General features: G+C 45.6%; 1 protein-coding gene across 1 annotated transcript in view; it reads right to left on the bottom strand.

Moving 5' to 3' along the window:
- The window catches only part of LOC147718472 (ubiquitin carboxyl-terminal hydrolase 12-like), a 226,589-nt gene that overhangs the window by 117,955 nt on the left and 88,981 nt on the right, over positions 1 to 19,653 (bottom strand). Inside the window, exon 2 of the mRNA XM_086918395.1 lies at positions 16,970 to 17,050. Within this exon, the coding sequence (XP_086774521.1) occupies positions 16,970 to 17,050 (81 nt within the window). The remainder of the gene's footprint in view (positions 1 to 16,969; positions 17,051 to 19,653) is intronic.

Here is a 19,653-nt window from a genome sequence, read left to right as displayed (position 1 = left end):
TTCCGGTAGGAAGGCATAGTCAACTGTATGTGCAAATGTTTGTTCAAAAAGAGAATAGACCAGTGCTAAGGCATTACCATCCGCCAAAACACGTGGCCATCTTCCTGCACGTCTGTTGTTGCTTATGTGGACGTCCTCACATAAGGTGACTTGGGTGGGTTCAGTTGTAGTTAAAGTGGTGTCACTAACCATGCTCTTATTGATGTAAAGTTCCAATGGGTAGTGATCACTTTCCCCCCTACTTACTACTTTCAAATCTATCATACTACTTTCAAATCTATCATACTACTTTCAAATCTATCATACTACTTTCAAATCTATCATAAAAAGAGTTATTTGACATGCATTTATTTCTCTTAATGGGAGATTTTTGCAAACTATTTGATTTTTGATTAGCCTTGCAAGACAATTTTTTCTTAGAAACTCTTTAAGAGTTTTGAATTACATTTTGCGCCACATTTTCTTTCCTATATGCAATACTTGTATGCAGACTGTAATATGTTCTGTATTAATGCTATTTTTCCTGTTTTCCAAATTCTGTAACCTGATTGATATTTTACTAATGAATAAAGGGTCAGAGAAAAATTAACTTTTGACTAGAAAATAAAACCCTTTAAATACTCAACAACTCTCTTTATTGGCTTAAATAATAATTGCATTTTTGACTGTTCATCTTTATTTAAAGTCACCTGAAGGTAATACATGGTGTGAAGGGCCCAACACCTTTTTCAGCGGTAAATTAGAGGTAGCATGAGGGTTTTGCATTGAGAAATTACCAGAAGAAATTACCGCTCCATCAACCTCACGATTAAACAGGGCCCTTTGATGACTGCGCGGCCTCCCACTTTCCCAGTTCCCAGCTTACTTGACAGCTTACTTGACACTAGAAGCGGGAGCAGAAGGTCCCGGTGCCTTTGACAGTTGGTGAATATAAGGCCCCCCCTCCGACGCCTTCCTCAGCAAAGAAGGGCCCTTAGCGGCTGGCTCACGGAGAGGAGTTTCCGATATCTCCGACTGGTTCTCCCTGTCCTTCTCGTGCCCCCCTTCCTCTTAATCACAAAGAAGGAACCTCCCCTGTCTCTGGCCTCCGGTGAATTTGTCCCGCCTCCCTGTGCCCTTTCTGTCAGCGCTGGGCGGGGACTTAGCTCGTTCGCGCTTCTGACCTCCTTTCAGGGAAAATGAGATGCTTCTCCCTCCCGCGTTGAAGCATCTCATCGGGACAGGAGCTCCGGCAGCTGGCAGCCTCTCACACACCCGCCGGTCCGGAAACCAGGGCACCAGCAGATCCGGCACCCGGGTAAGACCAACTCTGCCACCGGGCTCCAAGCAGGCATATGGCAACAAGTTCAGGACCACGTAGGTCAAGCCGGGGTCTATGGCAGTCTCGGGACTTGCTTAAGTGGGCAAATTCTGAGGAGATCTATCAGAGCAGTAAGGAGTCTGGAAATCGGAAGACTCCAGGGCAATTTCAGCTAGGGCGAAGGTGGGGGGCATGGGGGCAGTGAAAGTAAATCCAGTCCCCTACAGGAGGACGCTGATCTCGCCTCACCTCCTGCTGGCTTGTATGCCCTCTCACTCCAGGACCAGTTCAAGATTTCTCCCACAGGGGCGTTGAAGAGGGAGAGATGCGATCTCCCAATTTGAGAACAGCAGGGCTAGGTCAAAACACAGGGGGTAGTGTCGACAGCGAGGGGTAGCAACCCCAGGGGACAGTCAAACCCTCCAACAGTGCACCAACCTCCCTGCTCAGCAGCCTAAACTCCTAACTGGACTCTCTCTCAGAACACCCTCTAGCCACTCAAAATGGCCGCCCTGGTACTGACCTTATATAGGTTCGCCTCAGGCTGCCAGAACCAGCCAGAAGGTTCTAGAGCCTTTCCATTCAACACTATGGACCTAGCTCCGGAGGTAAAAATGTGGCAGTTACCAACCACCATTTTGTGAAGTTGTATCCACCATTTTATAAGGGCAATTAGGCCTAAAGTATAAAACAAGAGGAATGGGGTCAAGGAAGCACCTAGCCCCTAGGGACAACCCCGAAAAAAAAAATTCCAGTGGACTTAAAAAATAACAAGAATTAGAAGGCAAAAAGGGAACAAAATAAATAAGTAATAGGAGGGACCACCCAAAGGGCTACCAGGTCTAACACACGTCCCCCCCAGCTGAAAGTGGGGAGAGCTACCCAACCCCTTGGGAGTTCTCATCACTAAGGCGGAAATACCTAGATAGACCGTCTGCATTGGCGTGGTCCACTCCAGGCCGATGTTCCACCCGGAAGTCCATTCCCTGTAGGGAGATAGACCATCTCAACAGCTTGGGATTCTCTCCCTTCATTTGCATCAGCCAACGAAAGGGTCAGTGGTCGGTCTGAACCAGAAAGTGCGAGCTAAACAGGTATGGCCGCAACTTCTTCAGGGCCCATACCACCGCAAAGGCTTCCCGCTCAATTGCACTCCACTTCTGTTCCCGGGGAAGCAGTCTCCTGGACAGGAAGACAACAGGTTGATCCAGACCCTCTTCATTGAGTTGCGATAACACTGCCCCAATGCCATGCTCTGATGAGTCTGTCTGGACAATGAATTCCTTGGAAAAATCCGGGGCCCTTAGGACTGGAGCTGCACACATTGCTTGTTTCAAGTTGTCAAAGGCTTGCTGACAAGCCTCTGTCCAGACTACCCGTCGAGGTTGCTTCTTGGATGTAAGCTCAGTTAGGGCTGCCACAATGGTGCCATACCCCTTCACAAAGCGACGGTAGTATCCCGTGAGGCCCAGGAAGGCTCAGACCTCGGTCTGGGTCTTGGGGGGCTCCCAGGCCATGATAGCCTCAATCTTCGCCTGGAGGGGCTGCACCGTTCCCCTGCCCACCAAGTGGCCTAGGTACACAACCGACCCCTGCCCGATCTGACATTTACTAGCCTTGATTGTCAAGCCAGCCTGTTTCAGGGCCTGGAGAACAGCTTGTAGATGACACAAATGGTCCTCCCAACTGCTGCTGAAGACGGCAATGTCATCCAGGTAAGCAGCGGAGAAGGCCTCCATCCCGGAGAGGACCTGGTTCTCCAGCCGCTGAAAGGTGGCAGGAGCGTTCTTGAGCCCAAAGGGCATTACACAGAACTAGTAGTGGCCCTCAGGCGTGGAGAAGGCTGACCTTTCATTTGCTCCATCTGTAAGGGAGATCTGCCAGTACCCTGAGGTGAGGTCAAAGGTACTCAAGTATTGGGCAGCTCCCAGCCGGTCAATGAGTTCATCCACCCTAGGGATCGGATGAGCATCAGTCTTGGTTACTGAATTCCGTCCCCGGTAATCCACACAGAACCTTAGTTCTGGAGTGGTGCCCGGTGGGGCAGCTTTTGGTACCAGAACCACCGGACTGGACCAGGGGCTACTTGAAGGTTCAATTACTCCTAGCTCCAGCATCTTAGTGACTTCACTGTGGATGCTGGCCTTCACCTTGTCTGACAGCCGGTAGATCTTAGACTTCACAGGTGTGCTGTCTCCTGTGTCCACATCATTGGTACACAGGTGGGTCCTTCCCGGGACAAGGGAGAACAGCGAGGAGTACTTCTCCAGTACCTGGCGGCAGTCCTCCCGCTGTTCAGGAGTTAGGGATGGGGAGAGAATCACTCCCTCCACCGACCCATCCTTTTCCTGAGACGAAAATAGATCAGGAAGAGGCTCACTCTCCTCCTCCTCTGCTCCATCGGTCACCATCATTAAAATAACCTCGGGCCTCTCATGGTGGGGTTTGAGGCGATTAGCATGGAGAACCCGCAGGGGCTGCCGGGGGGTCTTGAGATCCACTAAGTAAGTGGCCTTACCCTTCTTCTCCATCACCTCAAAGGGGCCTGTCCAGCGATCCTGGAGGGCACTAAGCTCTCCAGGTTCCATCACCCACACTTTCTGGCCAGGCTCCAACTCCACAGGGTGAGCACTGTGGTCATACCACTCCTTCATCACTGCTTGGCCGGCTTCCAAGTTGTCAGAAGCTTGCTTCCACAACTTTGCCATTTGGCTCCGAAAGGCCAGCATGTAGCTCACCACATCCTGGGGAAGCTTCCTGGGAGTCTTTTCTCATCCGTCTTTCACCAGGCTGAGAGGTCCACGCACAGGGTGCCCATACAGAAGTTCGAAGGGGCTGAAGCCCACTCCCTTCTGTGGCATTTCCCTGTAGGAAAACAACAGACAGGGTAGGAAGATGTCCCTTTTCCTCCGCAGGCTCTCAGGCAGACTTCTGATCATGCCTTTCAAGGTTTTGTTGAACCTTTCCACTAGTCCATTGGTCTGTGGGTGGTAAGGAGTGGTGAACCAGTAGGTAACCCCGCACTCCTTCCACATAGCCCGCATGTAAGCTGACATGAAGTCAGTCCCCCTTTCGGACACAACTTCCTTGGGGAAACCCTGCCGGGTAAAGATCCCCATCAGGGCCCTCGCCACTGCAGGTGCAGTAATGGTCCTCAGAGGAATGGCCTCTGGGTACCGTGTGGCGTGATCCACCAGAACCAGGATAAACCTGTGACCAGCTGACGTTGGTGGATCCAATGGCCCCACAATGTCGATGTCCACCCTTTCAAAGGGGGTGCTAATGACAGGAAGTGGTTCCAGGGGAGCTTTCAGCTTCACCCCTGTTTTCCCACTGGCTTGGCAAGACACACATGTCCGGCAGTAAGTATCGGACGCCACCTTCATATGAGGCCAATAAAAGTGAGGGACAAGCCTGGCAAAGGTCTTGTCCTGACCTAAGTGTCCTGCCAAGGGTATCTCATGAGCCAGTTCTAAAAAAAAGGCTCAGTAACGTTGAGGGAAAACCAAGGCCCGTGATGAACCGTGCACTGGTGCCTTAGGTTCACTGTAGAGGAGTCCATCCTCCCATCAATATATGGTAATTCCCAGTAACGTCCCCTGCTGCCTGGGCTTCGGCCTGCCACCTCAGTCCCTCAAGGGTAGGGCACTCCTTCTGGCCCTTACAAAACTCCTCCCTGGTAGGCCCTCCTTCCACATGCCACTCGGCAGGGATCGGTAGGTTCTCCAGGGAGACAACATCCCCCTCCGCGAACTCCTGGTCCACCACCGCAGGTGGCCTATCCGTCTCACGGGGCGTTGATGCCGAGGCAGGCTTCTCCTGTCCCCGAATCTTTCCCTTTCTGGCAGCTGGCTGTGCCTTTGTTCCAGGCTCCAGCCCAAGCGAGCTCCCCCTCTGGGTAGTCGCGGACCTTGTGCTAGCACAGGCCCAGTCAGGTGTACCCAGCATCTCAGAATGAGTCCGGTATTCCACCTCCTTCCAAGCATTGTGCTCCATATCATTCCCAAACAGACAATCAACTGGCACAGCAGGGCTTACGACAACTCGAAGTAGACCTGCAACCCCTTCCCACTGAAATGGAACCTCTGCCACTGGGTAGTGGCACATTCTGCCGTCAGCCATCGCGGCGGGGTGGAGTACATGTGGAATCACCTGCTCTGGAGACACCAGTTGACTCCTTACCATAGTCATACTGGCTCCTGCGTCTCTCAGAGCTTCCCCTCTTTGGCCATTGATGGTGACCCACTGCCCATACTTAGTAGTATTTGAGGGCACCTGGATCTTAGGAACCATCTCCCGATCTCCCAGGGACACTAAGGTGACACCCGCCCACTCCCCCCCTTATCTAAGGGCAACTCCTCCCCGAGCACTACACTAGCTACTCCTGGGGCTTTTCCTCCAGTGGGAGGGGGTGGTCTCTTTGGGCACTTAACAGCACCTTTATAGTGCCCAGCCCCACCACACTCATAGCAGCGGACAACCCTTGGCTGCTGACTATGGTCAGGATGAGGGTTTCTTGGCGGGTTAGCCTTGGGAATGAATCCTGTTCCCTTTCCCTGGAAATTGTTTTGGGGGCCTTTTGAGAACTCCCTCTTTTTATCTCCCCCCTCTTTCTTCTGGGGGCGCCCTGTCCAGACCTTTGGGAATCCCTCCAGTCCCATTTGAGGACACCTGGGTACTAGCCCAGATGTCCGCCTCCTCAGCAAGCTTCCGGGGGCTGGTCAGCTTGCTGTCCACCGAGTGTTGTCGCAGCTCGGGAAAACATTTCTCGAGTAGGTGCTCCTTAAGGATAAGGTCATACAACCCCTCGTAGTCCCCCCACCTCGCTGCCTTGTACCCAACCCTCTAGGGCCTTCTTTGCATAGTCTAGGAAATCCACCCAATTCTGTGTGCCTAGTTTGTGACTATTCCTAAACTTCTGTCTGTATTTTTCTGGAGTCAGCCCAAACTTTTTTATCAGCGCCACTTTCATGGTGGGGTAGTGGGTCTGCTCTCCCTGCTCTCGGGCCAAAAGTGTATCCCTTCCTGGAGGAGGCATGTATTTATACAAGCCACCCCCCCAGTGTTTCTCCAGTATCCCATGGGCTCTTAAGGAAACCTCATAGGCAGCCAACCACTTTGCAATGTCATCCCCTGCGCTGTAGCTGGTGACTACGTCCTTGGGTAGATAGGGTCTGGGTTCCCTGGTCAAGTCTTTGGATTCGCTTCCACCATTTGGAGTACTGGGAGTCCCTATTTGCAGGGCCTTGAGATCTAGCTCCGAGACACAGTTCATGGGCTAACCTCTTCTCCTCCCACTCCTTCTCCAATCTCGCCAACTCCCACTTTAACTGCCTTTCCTCTCTCCGGTCCGTTAGTTCAGCTTCAGTTAAGCTCCTCACAGAGACACTGCTGCCCTCCCTTGAGAGTGTTCTGGGACCTGTCAGTAGGTTCTCCCCCTCAGGTCGGTACAATACATCTACCCCGATGACAGTGTCCCGGTCTGCCTCCTCCTCCTTCCCATGTGGGTGAGCTGCCACCCACGCTCTAAAGCTGGTCTGGAGTTCCCCCTTTTTAGCACCACGGTTGAAAAACACTCCCTTACTTTGGCAAAATTCCCTGAGTTGGGCCACAGTGTAGGTCTCCAACTCTTCCAATTCAAATTCCATTTTGCCAACAGGGTCTCTATCAATCACTTGGAAGAGGACAAGAAAGGCGATAATTAAAAGCTACCTCCACCCACAACCAGGAGTAAATTTGGAAAAGCAAAAATTATTAATTAGGGAGTCCGCTAGGAGAATACTCCAGGTGTAGGCATGTGGTGCACACCGCGTTACTGCTAAGTGGACGCAAGCACAAGCTCTGATCTCACCGCTGAACACCAATTTGTTGGACCCGGAACTACATGTCGACCTGGGGTAGCTTGGCTCAAGCTGTAAGGTCTAACTCTTAGGCTGTCTGAGATACTTGCGCCACAATCACACAGTAATCCAGCGTACGTCCACCCAAAAATGACACTACACCGTAATTATAAAAGTTGGAAAAGCTTTATCTTTCCTTACGTTAGTTTAGCAGTTGCACGCAATTTATTAAATCAACATCTAGACTATTTTCCTGTTACATCTGTACTTGTAAACACATGCTAAAGCATAGGTACACAATTCAAGAACGACTCTTCCTTTTCACTTAGACTATCATGACGCAAATTAGATATAATCATAAATTTATTACATTTCCTATCAGGAAGAGAATAAGTTCTAGTAATAATTCTGCACACTGGTGCCTTGATAAAAGAATCAATCAGCTGACTGCCTAGAATGCTATCTGCAGAACAACACAGTACATAATTTTCTTACATTGCATTCATTTTACATTCATTTAAGATCATAGTTCAGGTTTTCATTACAACCAGGCTTTGGATTGTTGGAAAAAATTACCCACTTAATGAAGGCAGGTCTTGAATTAAATCAATCCCTTGGAAGGGGGCTTATTTCATCAATGAATTCTGGCTTCACATTTATCTCAGCACAGTCTTCTGTTCCCCCTGATTGTCTTTCTAGTTCTAGTCCCTGATTAGCCCAAGTCTTGCTTGTGTGGTACCTGAGTTATTGGATCTGACGCACAGTCACCCTTCCCAGTGACTTGGTTCGGTTAGTTTAACTCCCAGGGCTCTTCTTACACGCTTCCTGTCTCTGCTGAATGGGCTGATTACCTCACGATTCAACAGGTAAATTAGAGGTAGCATGAGGGTTTTGCATTGAGAAATTACCAGGAGAAATTACCGCTCCATCTACCTCACGATTAAACAGGGCCCTTTGATGACTGCCCGGCCTCCCACTTTCCCACTTCCCAGCTTACTTGACACTAGAAGCGGGAGCAGAAGGTCCCGGTGCCTTTGACAGTCGGTGAATATAAGGCCCCCCCTCCGACGCCTTCCTCAGCAAAGAAGGGCCCTTAGCAGCTGGCTCACGGGGAGGAGTTTCCGCTATCTCCGACTGGTTCGCCCTGTACTTCTCGTGCCCCCCCTTCCGCTTAATCATAAAGAAGGAACCTCCCCTGTCTCTGGCCTCCGGTGAGAACCTCCCCTGTCTCTGGCCTCCGGTGAATTTGTCCCGCCTCCCTGCGCCTTTTCCTGTCAGCGCTGGGCGGGGACTTCGCTTGTTCGCGCTTCTGACCTCCTTTCAGGGAAAATGAGATGCTTCTACCTTCCGCGTCAAATCACCTCAGCGGGACAGGAGCTTCGGCGGCTGGCAGCCTCTCCCACACCCGCCGGTCCGGAAACCAGGGCACCAGCGGATCCGGCACCCGGGTAAGACCAACTCTGCCACCGGGCTCCAAGCAGGCATATGGCAACAAGTTCAGGACCACATAGGTCAAGCCGGGGTCTATGGCAGTCTCTGGACTTGCTTAAGTGGGCAAATTCTGAGGAGATCTATCAGAGCAGTAAGGAGTCTGGAAATCGGAAGACTCCAGGGCAATTTTAGCGAGGGCGAAGGGGGGGGGGGCAATGAAAGTAAATCCAGTCCCCTACAGGAGGACGCTGATCTCGCTGCACCTCCTGCCGGCTTGTATGCCCTCTCACACCAGGACCAGTTCAAGATTTCTCCCACAGGAGCGTTGAAGAGGGAGAGGTGCGATCTCCCAATTTGAGAACAGCAGGGCTAGGTCAACACACAGGGGGTAGTGTCGACAGCAAGGGGTAGCAGCCTCAGGGGACAGTCAAACCCTCCAACAGTGCACCAACCTCCCTGCTCAGCAGCCTAACCTCCTAACTGGACTCTCTCTCAGAACACCCTCTAGCCACTCAAAATGGCCGCCCTGGTACTGACCTTATATAGGTTAGCCTCAGGCTACCAGAACCAGCCAGAAGGTTCTAGAGCCTTTCCATTCAACACTATGGACCTAGCTCCTGAGGTAAAAAATGTGGCAGTTACCAACCACCATTTTGTGAAGTTGTATCCACCATTTTATAAGGGCAATTAGGCCTAAAGTATAAAACAAGAGGAATGGGGTCAAGGAAGCACCTAACCCCTAGGGACAACCCCGAAAAAAAAAATTCCAGTGGACTTAAAAAATAACAAGAATTAGAAGGCAAAAAGGGGACAAAATAAATAAGTAATAGGAGGGACCACCCAAAGGGCTAACAGGTCTAACACGAGGCAAACAAGATCGCGGTACAAAAGTGTCCACAGCAATCCCAAATAAGCATTGGCAAAGTCAATAGGTTTCTCCTATGCCAGATGTATTGGCTTTGTTAATTATTTTTTTTTACATTTTGTACAGTGATTTTCAATGGAATGTGTACATTTAAGCTATTGCACATTTACGGAAGCAATTTTCTAGGGAACCTAGCATCATGACAGAAAAATTCTTTAAACGCAAGCAGAAGGATGACGAAGGAGTAGAAGAATATATTGCTGCTCTGATGCGGATACAGCTTCTACATGCTATTTTGGTACTAATCTCGAAACAAGTATTAGAGACTGATTTGTTTTCAGATGCTCCTCTGGCAAAATACAAGAAAGACTATTGAGCTGTTGCAATCCCACACCTAGTAAAGTCATTGCCTTAGCTGAAAGTATCAAAAAGTCTCCTACTTCCTCTAAAGTTGATAGTAACCAGCAAGCTGAACCAATTTGTCTAGCTAACACCAAGTTAAAAAACTACAAGAGTACACAAAGAAAGGAATTAATATTTGTTTTAGTTGTGGATTTAGAAATCACTTTAATAATTTTCCAGGTTGTCCAGCTTTGGGTAAACAATGTCTATTTTGCAAAAAAATAAAGTCACTTTCAATTTGCCTGTAAGAGGAACAAAAATTCTGTCAAAGTCAATTGCGTAGACACGGAGGTTGATATATGTACAGAATCAATCAATAACATGGTACTCACTATTGAATGCAATGCTATTCAGACTTCAGTCAGCGGACATACATGTGAAGCTAATATTGATAGTGTAACATTAGAAGTCATGGCAGATTCGGATTCGCCCATAACCATTCTCAGTACATTTAAAGCACATTGGGCCAAATTGTTAACACCCACTGATATAAATCCCAAGGCCTTCGGTGAGAAAGACATTCAAATGTTGGCGTTTTTCTCTACTAAGGTTGCCTTGGCAGACACACTTTCCCTAAAGTTTACGTAGCTGTTAAAGGAAAAAACATACTGGGGTGGCAAGACCAAGAGAAAAAGGGTTTACTGCTTAAACCGGTTGCTGAGATTCCAGTTGGTCTGGGAGATTTACCTGAGGGTTACAACAGCTGTGTTAATTACCGTTATTGAATTAATAGATGAATTCAAAGTCCTTTTTCGAGACCAAGTAGGTAGTGTCATAGGTTTTGAGCATTGCATCAGATTAAAACCATAAGCACAACCTGTTATACACAAGGTAAGACCTGTACCACTAAGTGTAAGAAAGAAACTCAAACATACCATACAGAACCTTTGCGAGCAAGGTATAATTGAACCCTGTGATTCATCGCTTTGGGTTGCACCCATTGTGGTCGCATGCAGGAAGTCTAACGAGATTAGGTTATGCACAGACTTGAGAAGTTTAAACTCTTACATACCTGTGGATTGTCATCCCCTCCCCAGAATACTGGAGCTATTAGCCAATATTGGAAAGGCAAAACAGTTTCCATTGATCAATCTAAGGGCTGCGTATCATCAGGTGGCATTAGCCAAAGAGTCACAGGAGTTAATCACATTTGTTACTCCGTACGGTGCATATAATTATTTAAGGTTACCATTTGTCCTGGCGTCAGCCGCCAGTGGTTTTCAAAAACATATGGATATGCTGTTCTGTGATTTAAAAGGGGTACAATCCTATCAAGATGATATAAATAAAGTTATACTAACAGCAGTGTAGGTCAATGAAGGCTGCACAGGTATTTTAATTCTCAGGTTGCCTCTACCTATATTATGCTCTAACGTTCGTGACTCCACTGCATAGAAGTCACAATAATAAATCAAAACCATACAGTGAAAAGGAGCATACAATTATATAGAATTCCTCTTGTAAAATACAAATCAGTATCACAAATCCATAAGATCCCAAAATATTGAGCAGGGAGTCTTGGTATAATATGTCTGTTTAGGAGTATATGTGATAAGTTTCTGTATGTCTTTCTGGTTTTATAAGCTTTAGGTTACTTATAAATAAATAAAAATTGTGCATGGAGGAAAACTAAAAATTATATATTAAATTGTTTTTGCAGCCCTGAGGAAATCCATGTTGGACGAAACGTGTTGGCTGGGCTGATGTATGCATGTCTCTCATGACTACAAATAAAGAAAAATTGGGAAAAGACACTGCAAGACTCCCTGCTCAATATTTTTGGATCTCATGGATTTGTGATACTGATTGTATTTTACAAAAGGAATTGTATATAATTGTATACTCCTTTTCACTGTATGGTTTTACTATCAAGATGATGTTTTGATATATGCAAACAACTTTGAGGAACACAACAACATCCTAAGAAAAGTATTCACCAATCTGTCTCAAAGGAATATGACAATTAGACAAGACAAATGTAGGTTCGCTACACATGAATTGGCTTATGTGGGTCATACAATTTCAGATTCCAGGATCAAACCTAAATATTTTCTGATCAGGGCAATTAAGGATGTGCAGGCTCCTTTCTTGGTCTCGCAGAGTTTGTCTCTGGTTATGCACAAGCAGTCGAGCCACTGTAGGTGCTTTTGCGCAAGGGGCAGAATGTATTTGGTCAGAGGATGTACAAAGTGCGTTTGATGTGGTTAACCTTTTAATTGAAAAAGCTCCTGCTTTAAGTGCATTCCAGGAAAATAAATCACCCATCATCACCATAGATGCCAATCAAAATGTTTTAGGAGCTGTTCTAAGCCAAAATATTGCAGTGAGAACATACTGTAGCTTTTGCCTCTAGATCACTTAAAGAGTACGAAAACAATACAGTACTCTTGAGCGAGAGGCCCTAGCTTGTGCTTGGGCTGTACAAAAATGTAGGATGTATGTATGAGGCTGCACATTCCAATTGTTACCTGACCACAGGGCTCTAGTTCACATACTCACAGTAGGGTCAAACATAAATCTTTCTGCATGCTTTACTAGACTGGGATCCAAATTACAGCTATTTGTTTTTGAAATCCAGCATCTGTCAGGTAGCAGCATGCCAATTTAAGAGTCACAGGATGATGATGATGATATCTTAGATGATGTAGTGTGTGTAGCTTCCATTGATCAAAAACACACGAGGGTCCCTGAAAATCAGTATTAGGGGGAGGAGGCAGGGAAATTACTGTAATCAAAAACAAGAGGACCCCCCCTAAGATTAAATCTATTAAGTGGCAAACACTCTAATCCATAACAGACATAATAGTAGTCCCACACTGAGAGTATTTATTTGAAAAACATATCTATTTATTATTATTTTCTGAAGTTTTCATTTATATATCATACAATAATAAAGGCACAAATTTATATACAATTCTATTTACATATCAAAATGTATGCGGCACATACCCTCTCACACCTTCAAAGTAACCACCAATCACACCCATACAAACCATCATCAGTCATACCAATCAGCAATATATACAGAAAGTACAAACACTTTACAAAAATGTACACCATTAGGAGAAACATACACAAATGAAACAAGACGAAAAAGAAAAGTTTCGGAACAGGACCGATATTCACCAATCCTTCGTCAGGGCGCAAACAGTTACATTTAATCTCTTCTGTAACTTTTCAAAGCAATTCCATAGATTCCAAATAAACATCAATAGATACAATCAGTTGTATGTAGAGAACTAGTCTCAGGGCTGCCGCTTCATATCACAATATTCAGTCATTAGACAATATCCCTATCCGCCCACAGGGGATTGCGTGGAAGTTTTAAACAAGAGGGTAGAATAATTCACAAGGAGATGAGATGAAAAGGAATCGCAATAAGAATGAAGATAGAAGGACCGTAGATCCGGCTCTAACTGCTGGAGATGTAACCTCCCGATAGAGAAAACACTCTTCTCCTCACAAATGATTATCCATGGCGAGGTAACTCCCGTACAGGCGGGGCACAGTACCCGGGCAGGCTTCTTAACACAGGCTCTGCTAAAACAATGCAGTCTGAAAGTTTACACGATCGTGTGGGCGGCAGGATGTAGCGCGTCCCTTGTGTACAAGGTCATGGAAAAACGTCTAACGGTGAGGCCGGGACCTTCCAAACACTCACACCCAGTCAAAAGATCTGGGTTTAATCCATCACCGTTCTTTAGCCCACTCTGCCACCCCAGTTCAGATATGGCTATATGCAAATCAGTCTGACCCTGTGCCTCATGGGAACAGTCCAGCCCGAACTGCCAAGCCATGTCTTCCCTGGACCGGAAACAAGCTTCCGAGGACCGGTTTCTGGCATTCCAGCCGTCTTCAGCCTGGCTTGCTTGAATCCAGTGGCAAAGTGAGCAAGGGACTCACGTCTGAGCATACCTTGCCACACTTATGGCGGCCAAAAGCGGTATGGCCGCCATAAGTGTGGCAGAGTATGCTCAGACGCGAGTCCCTTGCTCACTTTGCCACTGGATTCAAGCAACCCGGGCTGAAGACGGCTGGAATGCCAGAAACCGGTCCTCAGAAGCTTGTTTCCGGTCCAGGGAAGACATGGCTTGGCAGTTCGGGCTGGACTGTTCCCATGAGGCACAGGGTCAGACTGATTTGCATATAGCCATGTCTGAACTGGGGTGGCAGAGTGGGCTAAAGAACGGTGATGGATTAAACCCAGATCTTTTGACTGGGTGTGAGTGTTTGATTGATTCAGATGCTCCGTACATCACCACCACCCCCTTCTATACCGCAGGGATTATAGTAGACTGTTAAAATTAACTGAGGTTAGTGTTGCCTGAAAAATAATAGTATTAGCTAGCCAGTTGACAGTTGACTTAAAACACACAATACAACCTAAATGAGGGTCGTGGTAATCAAATACAACAACCTTAAGGTTTGGTGGGCTGATCCACAGGTGTAGTGTACCTCAGCAGACATCAGGGCTGTAGACGAAGATGTATCAGTGATTACATGCCACAGCCAGCACATAGTCTAGGATAGCAAAGCCTCATGCTAATGAAACATGAAAGATCAGGCCCTGATAAAAAAAAACATGGAATATCTTAGAATCGTAGGTTTATGCAAATAGTTTTAGTCCTTTTTTTAAAAAATGTCTAGGATTACACCCAGAACTTCTATGAAAAGAGTGGATTTCGAGGCATGTGCCTGTTCCCCCTAACCCTTTGTCTTGGGGTGATCATCTTTTTTGCACTTTTTCTACCCCTTAAGTGTGGGTCACTTCCTCACCCTAAATGCAGTATGTGTGGACTTACCCCACCCTTGTTTAGAGTAAGTTCAGGTGAAGAATACCATCCTGATTACTGGAAATAACAAATTCTAACTTGGTTAATATTCTTAACATTCAAATTGTCCAAGCCCTGGGCCACAACTGGGACCACAAAGTTCTGTACCCCTAGATCCAAAACAACTGAAAATCAAGCCCCTGATGGGTTTTTGCAGGGTTATTCCAATAAAGTCTGTAAATGTTTTTAGATCCCAACAGAATAAATTATTCTCTGTCATTTGTGGACAGGAATGGGCACCTAGATTTTACATAAATGTTTTATCTATCACGTTTATTGAATTCTACTTGGACTAGATTGCCCAACGATCCAGCACTACATTATATGAAATCCATATTGAAAGTTCAAACAGAACCCACATCCTGGCCCGCAGCATATGCTAAAACTGACACCACAAAAGTGGATTTGCCCAACTGCGCATGCTCAATTCACTAACTATCATAAAACCTCCAATACTGGATCAAGCTTTAACTTTTCTATGACTGGTCCCAATTGTGAGTGCTGCTCCTTTGCCCTTTACGAATCCTGCACTTCCATCTTCTCACAATTGCCATTCCTTTACAAGGATGAGTTGTATTCATCCCTGCTCAACGTTCCGAAATGTGGGAAAATTCTCAAATGGGGGAACTCTCACAAAATTCCTGACCTGTACTAACTGAGGCAAAGGCCTGAAAATATGAGGTTAGGGCAAAAAATTGTTAGCAGACCAGATCACCACCCATTACCCTTAGTCACTGAAAATTACAAGGTCCTTTTTGTTCCAACACTCTCATAGCAAAATGGGGTGGCAGCACTGGAAGTATCCCTTCTTCCACCTTCCTTGTCAGCTGACTGCAGACCTGCAAAGTATTTGTGAAAAGTAGTCTTCATCTTTAGCAAGCAAACCCTCTTTTTGGCCCGAATATCTGAGACTCTTCCAAAACTAGATTTGTGACCATGTCACGGCCTTACTGATCTAGGCAAACATCTGCTTTAATGGCAGGCACAGAGAGGATATGTTGGCGGCTAGGATTTTCCTCACTATTTATTATCCATTTGAAGACAGGGGACACCCAAGCCCACGCTTCCTAAACACTGCGACTCCCCCTCTTTGTTCATACAGCTTTTGTGTATTCCCTTTCTGTCCCATCTTGTTTTACTTCTCTTTTTGGCTTTCACTATTCCCCCATGCTCTGCTTACCTTCCTCCCCCATGCATGGGAAGTTCAGCATGAGAAATGCAATCCGGCCTTGCTCTCACCGAAATGCAGCACTTTCTTAGGGTTTTAACATCCGGTGCAAAAAGACATTCATCAATCTTTTTTACTTGATGTTTTTGCATCTATGTTGTTTAATCTCGACATAAGACCTCTTAACTACGCAAACACGATCTATAAATACAGCACTTTTACGCCACCATAGCCTTTATGCAAATCTGTAATCATCAGCAATAGAACAGTACACGACAGAACAATCAAGAGACTCGTACAATGAGGAGCGCAGTGGACTCCCAAGAACAGCTAAACACTAATAAGGAGGGGTTCCACAATTTCTAAGGCTCCTAAGGATGTAAATTGCTTCTAAAACGGTTTAAATGAATGTGCATGGGCAAGGAGCACCATCTCTGAAGATTGGCCAACACCTGTATGAGCTCTGTACATCAGGGAGGCATTTATTGGATGGAGTGCCTATCATACAAAAAAAGAGTGCAGATTACAGTGGCTGAGAATCACAGGATAAGACTCGCCCAGAAATGTGCTTAGTAGAGAAGCCATAAATAAAGAGAAAAAAACATCAAGGTTGATAATCGTTCTGAACAAAGATCGCCAAAGGCAATAACAACTCTCAAGCAGGAATATTAAATCATTCCCAAGAAGGACCTTCAGAGGTGAATACCAATGGTAAGGAACAACAACAAAAAGGTTATAATAATCCCAAATGATAATAGTTAAAGATGTTAACGATTTAAAACGAGGAACATGAAGGCGATTATCAAACCACAGAGGAACATACGCAAAGGTCACTGCCATAGAAGACCAATAAAACGGTTATAATTATTCCCAGCGAGGATAGTCAACAATGTTAATCATTGCAAATGAGGACCAAGAAGGTGGCAATTCTGAAGATGGACCATTTGGGGTGGTCATCAGTCCCAACAAGGATCATCAAAGCTCAAAATGATCACAGAACAGAAAGCAGTCAGGGCATCCAAGCAGACGTAGACATTAGGAATGAGGGTTTCAGCTCCAACATCAGATGGGAAACTATAACAGGCACAGAAAGTATGAAAGAAATGGTATGAAGACAGAAAATAAACTCACATTGACCAGGCCGAAGTAGTGCTCATTCACAGGAAACTGTTCCGAACCAATCTCTTTCTCCAAGGCTGAGGCATTGGTGCCCTGAAAAAGAAATATCCAGGATCAACATCAGATTAAAAACAACTTCATGTACTTAGCTGACAACTCAATTAATTCCGAGGCTGCTACTTACTCCACAATTTACTAAAGCATGGCGTGAATGGAACGATACAGACATTAATAATAATATTAGTCATACGAAGAGGGATTTGTTTTTATTACCAACATGTTCCGATATTAACTTTACAATCTGGAACCAATAGCGCAGCAAGGGAGAAACTAAGGGGGTCACCCTGAATTCCTACCCGATTACCAAAACACGTGGAACACAGAACATGGAGAGGAAAGTGATGACTTATGGAAAGAACTCCCATATAATCCCAACTCCTGCTGAATAGCGCCCACTCCTCACAATGATCACAGCGTCATTTAAAAACAGTTGTGGACTACAAGGTACAGGTCATCAGGCGGCCGCTCATCTCATTTTAGTGTGCCCCTAGTCCCATGGCCGTATAGGGGATTCGCCAGGGAGCAAGTATAATTTTTCAGTTCACATTTTTTAATGCATAATGTTCACTCTAAGAATTGCGAAAGTCCTAAAAAACAACCGTAAGCAAACAAGCAATGGATCATTGCACACAGCAACAAAGGGGTGTAGAAAGTATGTTGAGAGGGGAGGAAATGATTCAAGAGCAGTATAAAAGCAATAACTTCACATTCTTTTTATGCAGCGCTTTATGCTCATTCTACGTACTGTACATAGCAAGGGTTAATATCATGCAGAATGATGCTCTGGTTATTCACAATTAGATAGGATGGGCAGTACGGTTTGACTGGACCTGCAGGTCACACTGAATGGCAGCTTCCAATCCTTAATTAGCTGCGCCAGCTTTCAATGGACGAGAGGAGATAGATTTCTGGTGCCTGAGGAGCTGTTATGGTATGTAATTGTGACATTTCTGCATACATGCAACATTCAAACACGCATTGGCAAAGCCAGTAGGTCTTGCCTATGCAAAAGCTATTGGCTTTGCCATTGTGTTTTAGCCATGTTGTACATCAGCGCTGCTGCTATTCAGCATGGCTAAAGGTTTGTGGCATAGGGGAGAATGGAGTGGAGTACTATAGAGTGTTGCATAGAGTGTCAAAGAGCTAAGTGTTGCAGTGTCGTAGAATGCAGTGGCGTAGATTAAAGTGGTGCAGAGTAGACTAGAGTGAATTTGAGTGCATTGGCGTAAAGTGCACCGGTGCAGAGTAGAGTGGTATAGATTACAGACGGACAGATGTTTAGAGACGGACAGGCCAAGCTATAGAATCACTTGCTTCCAGACGGGCATAATGTTATAACAATATAGGCATTTAGAGGCTCTTTCACTGGGATACAGAAGTAGTGCACATGCCACAGTTCCCATACTCAGCTTTACATATGTGGCAAAAGGAAACCAAGTTAGGGATTGCACTTACATGGAAACAAATAAGTGTCCTGAGACCCAGGAGAGAAAACATTGGTAGAATATTAGAAAGGATAGTGTAGATCTTAATATCACAGGAGTTTAGGTGCTAAATGGCAAGTTGGCAGAACACTTGTATGATTTGAAGCAAATATTGGTATTGTATTCTTGTCCATAAAGGAGTAACTCGTGTTAAAGATCACTACATAAGCAACTTAAGGACATGGACAACATTAGTTCATAGATGTCTTCAGAAGATCAAGAGGCGGCTGTGAAGCAAGGGAGCCAGTTCTGTATCTTTCACAGTAAATGTGCTGTTCAAAGGGGAAGAGGAGGAAGCATCTGAAATTCAGTATTCTGGCAGTACATGGCAGGCACAGAGCTTGGTTCCAACACCAAGTGTCCCCGGCACGTCTGGGCAATTGCTCTCCATTGAATGCCTGAGATTATGAATGATCAAATATCAGTTATTGCTTACATTTTGTATATGGTATGTGAAGCGTGCATCTGTATACTTCAAAGGGTAGTGCCCAGTTTAATAGTGAGAGGCAGTATCCATCCAGTTTTACATTGAGGCAGGCACTGCTTGACTGTGTACTGAAGGAGGCGATGCAAGGCTTTCGACTGAGGGAGGTAGTATCCGTTTTATACCAAGGGAGGTGGAGCTCTGTGTCTTACTGAGGAAGGACCTTCAATGCTCTAAACTTTGTTTTGATCCCCCTAGTTTTATACTTCAGGGAAAAGGGAGCACTGCTCAGTAGAATAATGAGGTAGGCCGTACAAAACTCTTTACTGAAAGGGGCAGCAGCCAGTTGTATACTGAGGAGGAATTACATTTGTTATACTAAAGAGGCAAACCACAATTCATCACCGAGGGAGGCACTGCTCCCTAAGTTACCGGCACAGGGCTATAGCTCCTGGCTATTGACTTAAGTATACTAGTTGAACATAATGTTAAGGTCAAAATATTGTGATATATTAATTATTATTTTTTTACAAAGTATTATTTGAAATATTTTATTGATGTGTGCTAGTATTTAACTTAACTAAAATAATTTGAAAAATAAAAGAAATGCAGTTCATTAACTATATTTTTTAAATATTAAAATGTTTTTTATTGGGGGAACTGAGAATATATTTTATTATTACTGGCCGTAAGAAATATTAGTAGAACTACTGTGGGATTTTAGTGAT

Source organism: Lissotriton vulgaris, chromosome 4_1 (genome assembly GCF_964263255.1).
Source record: "Lissotriton vulgaris chromosome 4_1, aLisVul1.2, whole genome shotgun sequence".
NCBI classification, from domain to species: Eukaryota; Metazoa; Chordata; class Amphibia; order Caudata; family Salamandridae; genus Lissotriton; species Lissotriton vulgaris.
This window is presented reverse-complemented; position numbering and strand designations above follow the sequence as displayed.